Source organism: Myzus persicae, unplaced genomic scaffold (genome assembly GCF_001856785.1).
Source record: "Myzus persicae strain clone G006 unplaced genomic scaffold, MPER_G0061.0, whole genome shotgun sequence".
In the NCBI taxonomy this organism is placed as follows: Eukaryota; Metazoa; Arthropoda; class Insecta; order Hemiptera; family Aphididae; genus Myzus; species Myzus persicae.
Genome location: NW_019104377.1, coordinates 346,130 through 363,033, shown reverse-complemented (window position 1 = coordinate 363,033; position 16,904 = coordinate 346,130). Strand labels below are relative to the sequence as shown.

At 28.0% G+C, this 16,904-nt stretch overlaps 3 protein-coding genes and 1 long non-coding RNA gene across 7 annotated transcripts; 2 read left to right on the top strand and 2 right to left on the bottom strand.

The window, feature by feature from the left end:
* Positions 1-3,682: 3,682 nt before the first annotated feature.
* On the top strand, positions 3,683-7,757 carry LOC111041705 (peptidyl-prolyl cis-trans isomerase FKBP8). Of its 3 annotated transcripts, none has more exons than XM_022326082.1 (6): positions 3,692-3,791; positions 3,861-4,379; positions 4,442-4,650; positions 5,390-5,498; positions 6,761-7,141; positions 7,539-7,757. In XM_022326082.1, exons 2-6 carry the CDS (start codon positions 3,999-4,001, stop codon positions 7,641-7,643), a joined length of 1,185 nt encoding a protein of 394 aa, XP_022181774.1. In that variant the 5' UTR covers positions 3,692-3,791; positions 3,861-3,998; the 3' UTR covers positions 7,644-7,757. The 3 variants fall into 3 exon arrangements, with proteins under 3 accessions (XP_022181773.1, XP_022181774.1, XP_022181775.1); XM_022326083.1 differs by having other exon boundaries at positions 3,697-3,775; XM_022326081.1 differs by having other exon boundaries at positions 3,683-4,379.
* Positions 7,158-10,279, bottom strand: LOC111041710. Its single transcript, XR_002605353.1, has 2 exons — positions 9,887-10,279; positions 7,158-7,447 (listed from the first exon to the last, which is right to left on the bottom strand). It is a non-coding gene; the product is annotated as an uncharacterized LOC111041710 (long non-coding RNA).
* Positions 10,280-10,415: 136 nt separating this feature from the next.
* LOC111041702 (protein transport protein Sec23A) lies at positions 10,416-15,000 on the top strand. Of its 2 annotated transcripts, none has more exons than XM_022326074.1 (17): positions 10,416-10,604; positions 11,450-11,602; positions 11,669-11,799; positions 11,869-11,955; positions 12,039-12,194; positions 12,289-12,470; positions 12,527-12,671; positions 12,734-13,008; positions 13,074-13,216; positions 13,282-13,433; positions 13,506-13,612; positions 13,674-13,827; positions 13,894-14,045; positions 14,120-14,294; positions 14,354-14,509; positions 14,573-14,638; positions 14,702-15,000. In XM_022326074.1, the coding sequence occupies exons 2-17, from the start codon at positions 11,455-11,457 to the stop codon at positions 14,789-14,791; spliced, it is 2,319 nt and encodes a 772-aa protein (XP_022181766.1). In that variant the 5' UTR covers positions 10,416-10,604; positions 11,450-11,454; the 3' UTR covers positions 14,792-15,000. The 2 variants fall into 2 exon arrangements, with proteins under 2 accessions (XP_022181766.1, XP_022181765.1); XM_022326073.1 differs by having other exon boundaries at positions 11,424-11,602.
* Positions 14,850-16,565, bottom strand: LOC111041707 (calcineurin B homologous protein 1). Its single transcript, XM_022326084.1, has 4 exons — positions 16,266-16,565; positions 15,571-15,840; positions 15,400-15,493; positions 14,850-15,336 (listed from the first exon to the last, which is right to left on the bottom strand). The coding sequence occupies exons 1-4, from the start codon at positions 16,330-16,332 to the stop codon at positions 15,192-15,194; spliced, it is 576 nt and encodes a 191-aa protein (XP_022181776.1). The 5' UTR covers positions 16,333-16,565; the 3' UTR covers positions 14,850-15,191.
* Positions 16,566-16,904: the final 339 nt, after the last annotated feature.

Sequence of the window (16,904 nt, the reverse complement as noted above, 5' to 3'; positions counted from 1 at the left end):
TATCCTAACTAAAAATGTGTTTCAAGCTCCCGTTATGCAGAATATTTTTATTTTATTCTGCATTTTTTTTTTTCAACGTCATTTTTCAACATTTTTAAGTCATTTTTTATAGCTTTTGTACAAAGTTGAAAGTGGGGCATATAGCATATTTCTCAAATTTAAGATTAGAGCAAGTGTTAAACTGAAGTTTAATTTATTATTAATAATTGTATGTAATGCTTAAAATGTAAATGTGTACAATTGCTTATTAATATTATAATTTATAATGCATATATATAACCCATTAACCCATATCTCTAATAAAAATTAATATCTAATACTTTTTTTTTTTTTTTTTTATTAGAATATTTACAATCTATGCTACAATAAGGCATAATAAGCAAATTTGAGCACACAACGTACAATTTTATTTATAACATGAACACATGAGGAGGGAGGCCATCCAGTGATAGAACCCAACGTTATTTTAATTTTTTTAATTAATTTTTTTAATACTTAAATCCAAAAATCAGATTTTAAAAAACTTCATTAAAGAAAAAAGGGGGTGAGCATACCTGTTGGATCACCCTGTATATCTAAATTTATATGAATAAATTAAAATAATACTTTATAATAGATTGTTATAATTTAAATTTAAAATTATTAACTATTTTGATAGTTGTTAATTATTGTTGTATGTAATATGTATCCATAGACCCTATACTGAGTATAAGGTCTATGTATGTATCATATTTCATTAATTCAATGAACAAATCGTGATCACGGATTTCCTGGATAGTATAAAAAGTTGTGTTATAATATATATCTTTGGTTTTATACTTTTATCATACTGGCGAAGTACAATACAATTCATGGCGGATGCCAAAGTAGTTACAGAAGATACAGTCGATTATAAAGATTCTAAAATGTCAGCTGTTATACGAGACTACCTTGTTTTTTGACAACATCACAATCCTGTTATATAAGACTACCAATTATGTTCTTTCCTGTTCTACAAGACTACGGCTATTAATTATTTTTTCGACTTCCGCCCAAGACTACCTCCGTTATGGCGCTATCGCGACTATCACAATAGCTGAAATATATCCTCATCCTCGGTCTAGAATAGCAATTCACAATTATTATATCTATTATATTATATATTATTATCTATCATTACCCATATTATAACTTTTTGTAATATAATGGTGTTTCCTTTATATTATCTTTTTATAAAAGTAGACTTTCCGTCCGTCATTTCGCCATAGTCATCTCGTTTGTGTCCTCTAGATGTGGACATAATATGTGATGGTCTCATATTATGAGCTCTACCTCAGAAGTCAGAATGACTAGGAAGCAGTATAGCTACTTCAGGAACATGTCATTTTGCACACGCAAAGGCAGTGTAAGAATGGTCATGACCCAAAATTATACTTCGGGAAGGTGATATTTTGGAAGTGTAAAATAGCGGGTGTAAATTAAATGACTAATTTAATGCTGGGGTCTGGGGGACAGAGCATTGTGGAGTTGTAAGACAGTGGTGGCTGACTCTATGTGGTATACAATATTGCTCAACTTTGGCAGATAGCAAAGAAGAAGACATAGGAGATATTTTACCACATGACCCCCCGAATCTAGGAAAAAAAGAACAAGTAAAAAAGAACACGGAAAAAAAGAACAAAGGAAAAAAAGAACAACTTTTAGAAATTTTAAACAGTGTCCCACTAATCAATATTTTTTAAAACAAAAATTTTAATATAATGCATAGACACTTATGCTATATTTTTGGTATTATTTATAATAAAAAAAATACGAAACATAAATACAATAAAGCTTAGTATAATAATATAGAGTAAGATACATTTTTATTACTGGAAATGCCCTAAGTAATCCTAGTGCTCTTATAGTTGACTATAGGTGACCTTTTCATACTTTAGAGCTATAATTTGAGTGAACATATTTTAGTCTATTGACAGTCATTGAAGTGTTCAAATGTTTTCATTAAATTTTTATACTTCAATTTTTTAAATACATTTGAAATGGAAATTGTTATGAAAGCAGTATCAAAAATGAAATTAATGGCTATGGCCTATGACATCCTGTACAAATCCAGTCGAGATTTATGCTCGAGGTGTCTCCGAGTTCGATGAACGTTCTAAATCAAAAATTTATGTTCCGTATTTTTTTTTATAATAAATAATAATAATAATAATAATAATAAATAATACCAAAAATATAGCATAAGTGTCTATGCATTATATTAAAATTTTTTTTTAAAGAATATTGATTAGTGGGACACTGTTTAAAATTTTTAAAAATTGTTCTTTTTTTCCGTGTTCTTTTTTCCTTTGTTTTTTTTTCCGTGTTCTTTTTTACTTGTTCTTTTTTTCTTTGGTCTTTTTTACCGATTACCTGACCCCCCCCCCCCTTGAAAAATGTGGCCTATGATTGTTTGATTGTGGCCTGGTATTGACTTTAAATGACCTGGGAAAATGTTTGCACTAACATTAAAAATGACCAACTTATTCTCTGTCGGCTCAAGTGTAAACGTCCCAATGATGTTCTCAATTAACAACAAGTTTTGAAAAATTAAAAATATTATTGTACCCATATAATATATTATTATTCATATTATATTCTAATTTTATGTATTATTTATTAATTTGTTAAAAAATGTAAAATTCAAACAATTGTTAAATTGCTAAAAAAAAAAATACTGTAATCAATAAGTTAGATGGGGAAATTCCGGGTTGCATGGATTGGTGACCATGATTGGTCCATTTGAACCATTAAATCAATAAAATTGTTCATGTAACGGGTTGCAACTCGGCATTGTAAGGAAAAGTCTAAAAATTAAAATTAAAAAAGTACAATATAATATAGGTATTAATTAAGTCAGGTTTTCACTACATCGTGTCGTGACGTGTCGTGTCAAATAATTTACTCCGATGAACTAAACGAAAAACAAGCCACCATGGCTAACCAACCAATGAAGACACTTTGGCTTAAATTTGCAATTTATTTTTTATTTTTTTTAAATTAAATATTAACTATTTTTGAATCATATAATTTAATTTTTCGATTTATTTCAGCACAAAAAGATAAACCAACTATATTGATAGGTAATTCAAATTGTTTTTTTTTGCAGATCTGCACAATGGGACAATTTTTAACCCACCTTCAACGATTGAAGTGGTGGAAGATACGGTGGGATGGCATCCCTCCACTTTTTATAATTCACATTTCCCCCCCCCATTTATTTTGCATGACTGTTTTAGCGATATGTGAGAACTAAATAAATTATGAAAGGCATCTCTCCACTTATTTTGAACCACCTTAACTGACAACCACTAACCACCTTTTTTTTTATAAATAATAAATCTATTTTTTTATTTTTAAATTTTTCGAACATTAAGTTATAACTTTAAAGTAATGAACGGCGTTTAGATGTAAAAAAGGTTGAAAAAAATAAAAATCAAAGTTAGTGGGCAACACCGGTTTTTTCGTACCTAACGGTTAATAAAAGGTCTGTCTTTATAATTTATATTATCCGTGGAGAATAATCTAATACCAAAGTTAAGGTTATTCAGCCATACCTACACGTCTTCAGCAGCAGCTGTTGCTGGCCTGATGACATGAACTTATTTTTCACAGTGATAATGACTTTTGTTATCAGTTTTTTCCGGAACCTGATAATCATAATAATATACTATAGTTACTTAATAGTCAATAGTCTATGGTCTATAATTTATGCAGTATGTCTGAAAATTGAAATACAGAAAGTAAAAAACAAGAAGTAAAAAAAATAATCTGTATTTACTATTCACTATTGTACATACACTATTTTGTAATTTGTTTTAATTAATAATTGTTTTATTTAGTTATTTATTCATTCAGTCTGTTATTAATTTAATTTAATTATTGTCACGGTGACAATCCATGCTGTGTGTTGAGTGGTGATCAAAGGTGTTGATTATTGAACTTGTATTTCCGAACACTGCTAAAACAATTATTTTCAAATGGAAGACATGGGATTAAATCTAAAGCAAAATAATACCATTCCACCAAACATGACTTCCAAAGTATCTGATTTTATAACTGCTGAACAAGGCACTTCTTTGGGACCTTCGATTAGTTCTAATGATATTCAGTTAGATAGTGAACACAATAATGAAGATGTTCCTTCTCAATCAGTGAATGAAGGCGAACCAAAGGAACAAACTTACCAAGATATTTTAGGTTCTGGGGATTTATTGAAAAAAATCATTAAGCAAGGAGCTCTTGACGAACGACCAATGAAAGGTGAACAAATTGTGATAAATTTAGTTGGTCGTCTAGAAGATAATGATGATATATTTGAAAAAGAAGACAATTTTGAAATCACTCTTGGTGATTGTGAGGTAATATAATGTTTAAAATTTTACATTCAATATTTTTAAACTATGGTCTGTGTTTTATTTAGGTAATTCAAGGTGTTGATTTAGCTTTAAGCTTAATGAATGTAGGTGAAATAGCTGAGTTGAAAATAGCATCACGATTTGGTTATGGTGAAAAGGGATTGAGTCCAAAGGTTCTGGGTGGAGCTAGATTAGTTTATATTGTAGAACTAGTATCTGTAAAGCCAGAAATACTTCCAGATGACCTTACTCCAATTGAAAGGCTTAACATTGGGTTCGTACATTTGTGTCTAATTATTATTGAATGTGTATTTAGGTTTTGATTGATCATATATTAATAATTTACATGAACTAGAAATATTACATTTTACAATATTTTGTTTCGAAATCCAGATTTATTTTATACTTCAAAATTTTAATTCATTTTTCCCATTAAATCTCCTTATTTTAAATGATTCACTAACTTTTATTGGTAAAACTACATTGATGTACCAAAATAAGTAAATACCTAATTAGAAAAATAAAAATTGTTAATGTAACTATTAGATTAGATTATGATGACCTCTCATACATTTAGAAAATAACTATGGTACAATTTAACTATGTGACCCTTAAACTTTAAAGGCTTAAAGTACCAATATTAAGATAAATTAATACCGTTTGAAATTGTCCTAAAATTTAATATTTTAAAAAATATTGATTTTTAATTATTTGTTAAAATAAAATATAACTAAAAAAAATGCACAGACATGTGATTTGTTACATATTTTATTGTATTCATAAAAATGGCAAGAGTTTTAAAATAACTTATCAAATTTTAAAATAGTTGTAATATATGGTGCAATGGTGGAGTTAGGTTAGTTTAATTATATAATTTTATGAATAAAGATCTATAGTAGGTTCTAGATTAACATCAGTGAAATCACTGTTGTGAAGGATAGAAACTGTGACTACCATCTATCTATATTGTTTTCATTTAAAGTAATTTTTAAGTTTATTATGTTTTGTTATAGGCTCAAAAAAAAAGATAAAGGAAACTGGTGGTATGCACGTAATGAAAACACTATGGCTTTACATGTGTATCGCAAAGCTCTTCAATATTTTGGAGGACCAGGAGATATAGTATGATAATATATTAATTTTATTTTCTTAGAAATAATTATAAAATTAGCTGAATCGCAATATTTCAATCATATAAATAAATAAATAAAAAAAAAAAAAAAAAATTTAACAAATTTAATCATAATATTCATAGTTTAAGTATCCATGTTTTTTAAAACTGAAGATATTAAAAAAATTCTTTGGTAATCTCTAAGATTACTCTTATAAATGTAATATATTCTTCAGGATTATCACTAAAATTAATATCAATTTGGTTTTCCATTTTTATAAATTCAATTACTATTTATATCATGAATAGGTACAATAATATACTTTAATTTGAATGTTTACTTTTTACTTATTTATTTATAAGTTATTGCTATTTTACTAAGATTTTATAAATTAAAAATGAAATTATCTCTTTGTACTAAACTTCATAGTGCACCCTTAGTTGAGGTAAGGTTTATGTAAGGTAAAGTAGGAAGTATCCGAGATAAATGTTTGGAAGTATTTTCAGACCATGCAGCAATTCCTACCTAGCATAATCATTGGAGTTTGAGTGAGAAGAATCAAATGATTGTCCTGTGTCATGCATGAAAAATCAAGATTTAATATTAAGAACAAAGATTGAGATAATAAAATAAATATCCTATTAAAACCAAAGTACTTATATGTGGTAGGAAAGATGAAACAAATAATAGATTTAGTAGAGGAAGGAAAAAATCTAGTGAATGATTGGATAGGGCATTTACCATGGCACGTAGCATTATTAAAACTAATTATAGAAGGGAAGAATCATAGAAACTGCAATACATTCAATAATTAATTAAGGGCCAAAGATGTGACTAATAATACATACAAATAAAAAGCTTAAAAGGAAAGTAAAAAATAGAAAAGAGTGAAAAAGGCTGCAAACTTATCTATGGATTAAAACTACTGAGAGAGAAATAAGAAAGTCTGAATGAAAAATGACCACTAATTAACCTATGTGCTCCCACCCCCATCCACCCCCCATAAAATGCATAATATAATTTCAACATAAACATAATTCTACGCATTTAAATACTATGTTTAATTTATTTGATTTTCATTAAATTCATAAATACATAAAAGATAATTTAAAAAAAAAATATATTTTATGAATTCAATTTGTTAATGGAATGAAAATGACCTGCATGATACTATTTTTTATTCTTTATTATTTACGGTTGTTAATTGTATATGTTATATAATTATGTGCTTACACATATGAATCAAGAATCATTGTTCTTTATTTTTTTTAGATTGGTTCAGATTCAGAACAAAAAGACATTCTAAGTGAACGTGTCAAGACATTGAACAACATGGCAGCTGTCCACATGTCTATGAACAGTTTAGATTTAGCTTTAAGTACACTGGATAGTGTACTCGCTGTTGAACCTAATAATGAAAAAGCGATTATGCGCAAGGGTAAAGTACTAGCCTTAAAAGGACAAAATATGGCAGCTGCCCGTGAGCTTGAAAAAGCATTGCAAATAAATCCAAATAACAAAACTGTTCAAAGCATTCTTAGCAATGTTAAAGCAGCATTAGTCAAAGAGAGAGTACAAGAAAGAGAATTGTATAAAAAAATGTTGGGTCAAAAAGATAATAATGAAAAATCAGCAAAAGACGACAAAAATACGGTATAATGTTACATTATTTATAAACTTAATTTTTCAATAAGTTACCCATTATAATATCTATAAGTAATAAATATCTTTAGGAAAAATAATCGTTGGTGAGTGAAGAAATTTTGGTGGACTGTAGGGTAGTTATATAAAAATATACTTGTTACTTAATATTCAAGTCTTCTCTCAACAACCAATTTCCCACACTTTTTCTTTTTTGAAGCCAGGCAAAATAATTTGCGTTCATGGTAGTCAATAGTCTATTCAAAGATCACTCCTTTACATTTTAGTATCAGTAACTTCATAAACTAATTTGATTTTCTGGAAAAAATATATTTTTATTACCATGTTTAGTATATTGTTATTAGATGTAGACATTAGTTAACTAAATTAAATTTGTGTCTTGTTTTAGAGCACAACATTTATAATCAGTGGGCTTGTTGCTGGATTAGCAGTAATTTGTGGATACTGTTACCTTAACAACAACTTTCCTTTCAGCAAATTTAGCACTTTATAGTTTTTTTTTATGTTTTTAAGTATATTCATTATTTCTTACATTCAACAATTAAGACATTCTATACTGTTCATTGTGATTCTATTTGACTACAAATATCTTCAAATTTAACTTAAAACAATATTATTTAAGATAAAACTTAGTTGCCAGCTATACTATGTTATAAAGTATATTGTTTTTATGCATTTTTATTTTAAATTTTTCCTGTGTTTATACATATTAGTTTACTATATTATTTTGGTACTTTTTTGGTATGGTTGTTTTTGTATATATTTATTAAATAGGTAATTAAAATATGATTTACTGTATTGTGTAATTTATTAAAAAAAAAAAATGTCTACATCTGTACAGGGTGGAAAAAAGATTATCTTTGATTATGTTTGTACTCAGTATACTTGTTTAATGAAGACATTTTTTTTTTACTCAAAATGAACAGTTTTTTTATTTTAACTGAACATATTTTTATCGCTAAGTAGGTACCTCAAAGTCAAGTGTTTAACTGATTATAAGATATTAAAATTATTGATATAGGGAGTTATTTTTTTTTTTTCGATTCTGAGTGCACTGATGAATGTATTGATTTTACAATGTGTTTTTTGTTGTGTGTGTCGGTGTACACAATAAGTAATTGAAATAATGCTTTAATTTTCGACTTCAGCATATTATCTGATGGGAGGATAAGTGAAACTAGTGGGTGCATTCAGAAGGTAAAAATTAAAAATTCCAAAAGCGCCGGGGAAAACAGATTTTTACAAAATAAATTATGATTTTTGGTGTTATTCTAAAAAAAAGGTCATTAGATACACGAAACTATCAGTGAATGTTCACATAACAAATTTTCTTTGTCTCCTATAACCCGGATTTGAAACTTGTCGAGCTATTTATAGGCCAAAGAATTATTATTTAATGTCTATAAAAAAATGTTTCCTCGGTCAAACATGAAAATGTAATACAAGTTGTTACTTGTAATTAGAGGAAAAAAAAAAAAAAAAAACTTGAGCTAAAATTCACAATAAATTTTGTAGTGTCTGAAGTCAAAGTCATGTAAAGTCACAAATTATTTTGATTTAAAAAAATCATAAAAACTCCTATGTTCCTATGTACATCAAAGATATAAAATACATGTACATTATCCTTATCCCTTAAGTTTTCCTATATTTAACAAAAAAAAAAATGTACTTGAAAGTTGAAAGTAAAATTAATTTTTACAAACATTTGAAGTTAGACATTTGGTATTCAGAGACATCATGGCGTCTGGTATACTGGTGTGTCCATGTATTTAACAAATGAAAGGAAAATACGTCAACAGTAGAGTTTTTTGGATGCAGCGGCCACCGGGGCCTCAAAAGTATGTCGAAGTTGGGGGGGGCTCTTTTCCCAGGAACTTTTCTATTTTAATTCATGTTTATGTACGACTGAAGAAAAAACTGATTTTATAAGGAGTTTAATGTTCTGTCTATAATAGTTCAAATAAAATAAATGTTACATTAAAATGTTAATACAAATTGTTGTACCTATTTGACAAAGTCGAGAGTAGCCCCCGGACCACCAAGTTTCTCGCTACGCCATTGGGCGTCAAAATCTAAAATTAAAATAGTTAAATTAAGAATTTTTATACAAAAATATTTATTTTAACATCTGCTTGGTATGCCTATTGGCTATTATTATATAAAGGATAATAAATAATTTTGTGAATTGTAATGTTCCAATCAGTGGTTTTAATTTTGTACTATTAATAATAGTTCATAATTCATAAAAAAATATTATTTTAGGTACCTATAGGTTTTTATTAAAATTTGGAGGACATCTATTGATTTTTTTATAGTACGCTATTTATAACTAAATGTGAAAAAAAGTAATTGTAACTAAGAATGTTTTGGAGGGGTATTAAAATTGTTTACCTATTAAAGGGGTGGCAAATTTTTAGCGCTTATAGCCGCAAAAAAATTCATCTCTGCGGCCGTAAGTTAAAAATTCTCATAGAACGATTTTCTTATTTTGTCTTTAATCTAGATCTAGAATCTAGAACTGTAGGTATTTGGAAATAATATGTTCATCAAATGTTTATTTTATTTTTATAATTTCCTATGCACGAAATAAATTTGCAAAATAATTAGACTCGCTTTGAGTTATTTATAGACATTATCAATTTTCAATTTATTTATTTTTCATTATATACATGGTAATACAATTTGAGAGGGCTGTCTTATACCAACTACTTACTTAAAGTATTATCTTATACTTACTGGCTATGCTAATATTATTAGGGAACGGATTTAAATACAATATGCATTATTTTTTGGGAAATCCTATGGCACTAAACTACAGGAAATGCTTTTCAACTTTGAAGTACAAAATCCGTTTCATACATCTGATATATTATGATTGAAAACTTAATTTTTATTTTGCACTTTAAGCTTTTGTTCTGTGCTTTTAGCTATCTTTTATCTAAAATACAAGTAAACAGCAGTTGCAGTATGCATCACGATCACGATTTAAGATAGTATCTTATTTTAGATACTATCTTAAATCGTGGCCTGCACTCTGCAGTACAAACCATGAACTTTGATAAACGAAATAAATTATTTTATATATCTGTGGTTGTGTCACAGATTATATTAAATATTATATTATAATAAATTATTATATTATAATTAATTATTATATTATTATTATATAATCTGTGGTTGTGTAACAAAATTAATTGATAACAATTATCAGTCCACCTTGTGGCTGCCTTGCAGTTGTACGAGTTACCGTGGTTTCTTATCATAGGGAATACTGCCACAGCCTATCTACCAGTGACCAGTGACGTGTTCTTCCTTTTCGGAAAGTGTTTCTTCAGAAAAATAGTTTCTACCTTTTTTTTAAAATAAATTAATACTGTACTACTGCCTATAATTTACAAAATATAAAATCTAATGAAAAAGTAAAAGAAAATCAGCTCATTGACGTGTCGTTAAGGTAAATTATAGATGTAGTATAAAATAAAATATAGTATTACTATTTTTACTTTTTATCAAACGTTTCTTTAAAATGAACTCATGATTATTTGTTTTTAAATTAATAAGGCATTTTTTTAGTGTTAATTAATATCAATACGTGTGTAGAACCCTTTTTATACTGTATTCAAATTGTATTTAATATTATATGAATACATTTTTCAATTAGTTCATTTATTTCCATAATTTAAAGGTGAATTCTAATTATTTTAAAAATAAACTGCCCTGATCTTATAACATATTTAAGGTGAACTTTCTTGATAGTATTATTTAAAATAATCTAAAAGTATTATCAATTTGTAGTTCATAAAAGACGTTGTTTCAGACATTTTTATATGAGGAATATGAGCCTATGTAACTTAGAAGTAAAAATGACTGATCGTTATTTTATCCAAAACTACAAATTTATTTTAATGAATTAGTAGTAGAAATAAAATTACTTTTAATAATGTAATCACATCAAGCAAAACTCATCGTAATTAGCCTATAATATAAATTCAAAGCTTGCAATATTTTAAGTGTAAATATACATAGATAATAAACAACAATGTTTTTCTAATTTTTCATATACCTTATACTGGATAATATAACGGCTCAAACTAAACATTTATTTATTAAATATAAATTATTATTTTATAAAAGCTTAAAAGATATTTCAAAGATAATGAAGGTTTTCTGCCCTCAGTGGCATCACTCGCATAAATGCGTTACATACTAACCTAACATATAACTTTCATTATATATTTATATATATATTTATATATATATTTATTACTTACAGCGATATTAACAATTGCTAAATTTTAGTAAACATGTCAACTTACGAAGAATTTATTGAGCAAAATGAAGAGCGTGATGGTGTCCGCTTGTCGTGGAATGTTTGGCCAGCTAGTAGATTAGAAGCAACCCGTCTTGTTGTACCTGTAGGTTGTCTTTACCAGCCATTGAAAGAAAGACCGGGTCAGTATAGAATTTATTACAAAAATGATCAATTTATTTCTAACCTTTTTATTTATGGAAGTATAGATTTACCTCCAATACAGTATGATCCTGTACTATGTACACGTAATACTTGTCGAGCAATTCTAAATCCTTTATGTCAGGTGGATTATAGAGGAAAAATGTGGATATGTAATTTTTGTTTTCAATGTAATTCTGTAAGTATGACTACTATTGTCCTAATTATTATTTAAATTTATAATAATTATATGTTTAAATTTATTTAGTTTCCTCCTCAATATGGAGCAATTTCAGATCAACACCAACCAGCTGAACTTATTCCTGCATTTTCTACCATTGAATACTCAATAACGGTAATGTTTTGATATTTATTGTTGTGTGATAGGTACAGTTTTAGGCTTACAATATTTTTTATTAAATTGTATAATTGATCTAGAGAGCTAAAACCATGCCACCGATATTTTTGTTTGTTGTGGATACTTGTATGGATGATGAAGAACTTGGTGCTCTTAAAGACTCTTTACAAATGTCTCTTAGTTTATTACCACCAAATGCTCTTGTTGGCTTAATTACATTTGGAAATGTTGTTCAGGTATGATATAAAATTATAGTATTTAGCTGTAAAATATATTGAATGAATCTAATGTTTGTGTCTATGAATAATAAATATTTACATACCATTTTAGGTCCACGAATTGGGTTGTGAAGGTATTTCCAAGTCATATGTGTTTAGAGGCACAAAAGACTTACCACCGAAACAAATTCAGGATATATTAGGAATCGGAAAATATGCTGCTCCAACTGCTCAAGCTGGTGTGCCTCAACAGCAAGCACAACAACAGCAACAAGTTAATGTACCAGCAAACAGGTATTTCTTAAATAAAATAAATATTTATACTTGTTCTGATGTAAATATTTTCATAGATTTATACAGCCGGTGCAAAATTGTGATGTGAATATGTCAGACTTATTAAATGAGCTTTTAAAAGATCCGTGGCCTGTTTCACAAGGAATGAGACCTTTAAGGAGCACAGGGATGGCATTATCAATTGCTGTTAGCTTATTGGAGGTAATGACCAATTACTTTAATTTAATTACAATATTTTGAAATATGTAAAGTAATTTTTATAGTCTACGTATCCACAAACTGGTGCACGTATAATGCTGTTTGTTGGTGGAGCATGTTCCCAAGGTCCAGGTCATGTAGTTAATGAAAAGTTATCCGATACAATTCGTTCCCATGACCAAATAATGAAAGATAATGCTCCATATATGAAAAAAGCAACTAAACATTACGATACCTTAGCAGTTCGTGCTGCAACCAATGGACATACAATTGATATATATGCGTGTGCTTTAGATCAAACTGGATTGATGGAAATGAAGCAATGTTGTAATACAACTGGGTTTGTTATTGTTATGAAATATTTTTATAAAAAAATATACATTACTATCAATATTTTAATTTTAGTGGCCATATGGTAATGGGTGATTCATTCAATTCATCTTTATTCAAGCAAACATTTCAAAGGGTATTGGCTCGAGATCATGAAAACAATTTAAAAATGGCATTCAATGCTACCTTGGAAGTAAAAACATCTAGAGAATTGAAAAGTAAAGTGTCTTTGTATATTATGTCCCTATTACAATTCAATACTGAAATTATTTTTTTTATTTAGTTATGGGTGCAATAGGACCATGCGTATCATTAAGTATCAAAAACCCATGTGTATCTGACTGTGACTTAGGTTTAGGTGGTACATGTCAATGGAAAATGTGTAGCTTGATGCCTAACACTACATGTGCATTTTTCTTCGAAATTGTCAACCAAGTAAATAATTGTGAAACCCTTTTATGTACACAAATATACAATTTAAATATTTATATGTTATCTTATTTTTAGCATGGATCACCTATACCGCAGGGTGGACGTGGTTGCATTCAGTTTATTACTCAGTATCAACATTCCAGTGGCTATAAACGAATTAGAGTCACCACATTAGCTAGGAAGTATGTAATTGTTTGTACATAAAGCTAATTTTGTTTTATACTTATGGGTTATGTTTTTTAGTTGGGCAGACCCTGTTCAGAATATGATGCATGTTAGTGCTGCATTTGATCAAGAAGCATCTGCCGTTTTAATGGCTCGTATGGTAGTGAACCGTGCTGAAACTGAGGATAGTCCAGATGTGATGCGTTGGGCTGATCGTACGCTTATACGCTTGGTAACAAATAAATATTTTTTTTTATAAATACCAACAATAATTTTATTGTTGTTAATTTGAAAACAGTGTCAAAAATTTGGTGATTATCAAAAAGATGATCCAAATAGTTTCCGATTGCCAGAAAACTTCAGTTTATATCCACAGTTCATGTATCATTTAAGAAGGTCTCAATTTCTACAAGTTTTTAATAATAGTCCTGATGAAACATCATATTATAGGTAAGTTTTAATTTAAAAAGAAACTACTTTTAAAAAACCTGTCTATAAGTAATAATTGTATGTTTCTGTTTTAGGCACATGTTGATGCGTGAAGATGTTACCCAAAGTTTAATCATGATACAGCCAATTCTGTATAGCTATAGTTTTAATGGTAGGCCAGAACCTGTACTTTTGGATACCAGTAGTATTCAACCTGATAAAATATTATTGATGGACACATTTTTCCATATTTTGATATTCCATGGAGAGGTGAGTAAACAAATATACACTTTTTTTTCAATTTTCAATTAAAATAATTGATTTTTTAGACTATTGCTCAATGGAGAGCAATGGATTATCAAAATAGACCAGAGTATAGTAACTTCAAGCAGTTGCTTCAAGCCCCCGTTGATGATGCTCAGGAAATTCTCAAAACTCGATTCCCAATGCCTCGGTATATTGACACAGAACAAGGTGGTAGTCAGGTAAGTTATTTGAATAATTTTAATATCACAAATATTTTGATATTGATCAATACATTTTTTCAGGCAAGATTTTTACTATGCAAAGTAAACCCATCTCAAACACATAATAATATGTATGCTTATGGAGGTGTAAGTATTGAATTAATTTTTATAATTTTATATTATAGATGTGAAGTCAATTTTTAATTTCAGGATGGTGGAGCACCAGTTTTGACAGATGATGTAAGCTTGCAACTGTTTATGGAGCATTTGAAAAAGCTAGCTGTCTCATCCAATGCATAGAAAGTATTTTTATTCTAATGTCTTGTTATTTAATTTTTTTATTATTATTTATATATTCAGTACTTGAAAATTAGATAATCTATCAAAATGTTTTGTACTCATACATAATTCTTTGTGTTGAAATCATTTGTTTTTTCTCTGTTGGAGAAATAAATCGAAGACAAATTTGTAAATTATAAAATTTATATATATTAAAATATTATATTATATTCAACATTTTTTTGCATAAATCTACTCTATTAGTAATAAACGAATACAAATTAATTAAAATATTGGTCTTTGGATTAAAATATTAAATTCTCTCTGAATATTAAAACTAATGCTGTGTACCTAGAACAATTTATAAAATTAAAAGAATATAATATGAGCGGAATGATCTGTTGATAATAGGCATGTTCGATTAGTTTAAAAATCTAATTGACATTTTATTTTCAATATCAGACTTTTCAAATGTTTTACTGAATTCATCAAATGAAATTAAACCGTCTCCATCAATGTCTGCCTCAGAAATTGTTTTATCCGCAATAATAGACAACTGTTCTTCACTAAAAATAAGATTAAAATTTTAGAATCTGAAATAAAAACATACAAATCATTAAGATATTTACCTGATGTTGGCACCAACCATCATATGTAAAATAATCAAGAGCTCATCCTTTGATATCAATCCATCGTTGTCAACATCATACATATCAAAGGCAACTAAAATTATATTGATGATATATTAATAAATATTCTGCCCTACGATACACAAGTTTATTGTTATTATTAATGATTACATTTTACTTTCTCCATTCTATTGTTTTGTTTGTTTGGTTTATTTGGTCGAATTGGTCTGAATTTAGATAGCCCTCTCATGAATTGTAAGAAATTAATACGATCACAATTATTCCCGAAGTCTGCGTGGAATAAATCAACAATTCTTTCCCCTAAAGGATTTATCGCCAACTCTGGAATACGCAGTAAATCTTCCCTACTGAGTGTCCCCAAATCACCTCTATCCAAACTGGTAAATCTACTGTAGAGACGTTCAATTTGATTTGCGGTGACTATAAAATAATTTTATTAAAATTAGTTTCAAGCTTCGAACAAATTGTAAATCCAAATATTTTGTAGACTTGATGTTTGACATATTCAATGTATTAAAAAAAAAAATTTTAAATCTAATGGTAACAATTGTTATAAATTACAATAATCAAATTATACTTTTTTCACTAGAATTTGTGTGCCATTAACCAATATTTCTATTATCACAAACAAAATAAAAACCAGTTGGTCAATGTCATCAATGCTAGCTTTTAATTTTAACATCATATTAATAGGAATAAATATAAATGATTTTAAAGAATAACACTAAGCTTAAATTCAATGAAACTTTAATCGATTTCGACATAGATCTAAAAAAAACTTAAAATTTAAAAAGAACATGTATACTAAATTCAGTAAAATGTACATCTGTCCACTTAATACTTACATCCAGTTTCATTTCTAATTTGAGCAATTTCTTCTTTACGCAAAAGCAACGATGATCGGTTACCCATTTTCAAAATATCAACGTTCAAAATGAATATGAATTGTAAATTATCGAGTAAATAAAATTTCTGTGTAATTCATATCCTTGACCTTAAAATAACACCAAGCTTAATGTAAAACATAATTCAAAACCATTATAATCAAATTCATATCTGTATATAATATGCTACTAGTTGCAGTGTATGGTACTTTGATCTTAACGCTTAACTACAACTTTAAAGTACAACTCCAATATTATGATTTATTTTATCTTAATTATCACCTATAATGGGTTACGTAAATAATACATTCTATTTGTCTATGGTTACCCAAGTCGTGGTTACATACATGAAGATTAGTGATAAGGACACCAAACTCGTATTTATTATTATTTGCATAAATATTAGACTTTAGACTTCTATGCATATTTGTAACCACAATTTACTTCACAAGAATATGTTGTAGGCCTGTAGGGGTGCCTGAAATTTTTTGAAAAATAAATATTTTTAGAATCACGAAGAATTAATAGATCACGGACTAAGATATATCTTAGTCCGTGTAACAGACTGATCTTCGTTATCTATATTCTTATCAAAACTAA

What these genes read in the sequence shown, in the direction of transcription:
- LOC111041705 (XM_022326081.1), top strand. Translation starts at nt 3,999, where the DNA reads ATGGAAGACATGGGATTAAATCTAAAGCAAAATAATACCATTCCACCA. An exon ending in TTGGAGGACCAGGAGATATA is followed by an intron (nt 5,499 to 6,760) that starts GTATGATAATAT and finishes TATTTTTTTTAG; the next exon opens with ATTGGTTCAGATTCAGAACA. An exon ending in CAAAAGACGACAAAAATACG is followed by an intron (nt 7,142 to 7,538) that starts GTATAATGTTAC and finishes GTCTTGTTTTAG; the next exon opens with AGCACAACATTTATAATCAG.
- LOC111041702 (XM_022326074.1), top strand. Translation starts at nt 11,455, where the DNA reads ATGTCAACTTACGAAGAATTTATTGAGCAAAATGAAGAGCGTGATGGT. An exon ending in CATTTGGAAATGTTGTTCAG is followed by an intron (nt 12,195 to 12,288) that starts GTATGATATAAA and finishes ATACCATTTTAG; the next exon opens with GTCCACGAATTGGGTTGTGA. An exon ending in CAATGTTGTAATACAACTGG is followed by an intron (nt 13,009 to 13,073) that starts GTTTGTTATTGT and finishes TTTTAATTTTAG; the next exon opens with TGGCCATATGGTAATGGGTG.
- LOC111041707 (XM_022326084.1), bottom strand. Translation starts at nt 16,332, where the DNA reads ATGGGTAACCGATCATCGTTGCTTTTGCGTAAAGAAGAAATTGCTCAA. An exon ending in AATTAGAAATGAAACTGGAT is followed by an intron (nt 15,841 to 16,265) that starts GTAAGTATTAAG and finishes ATTATTTTATAG; the next exon opens with TCACCGCAAATCAAATTGAA. An exon ending in ATGGTTGGTGCCAACATCAG is followed by an intron (nt 15,337 to 15,399) that starts GTAAATATCTTA and finishes TCTTATTTTTAG; the next exon opens with TGAAGAACAGTTGTCTATTA.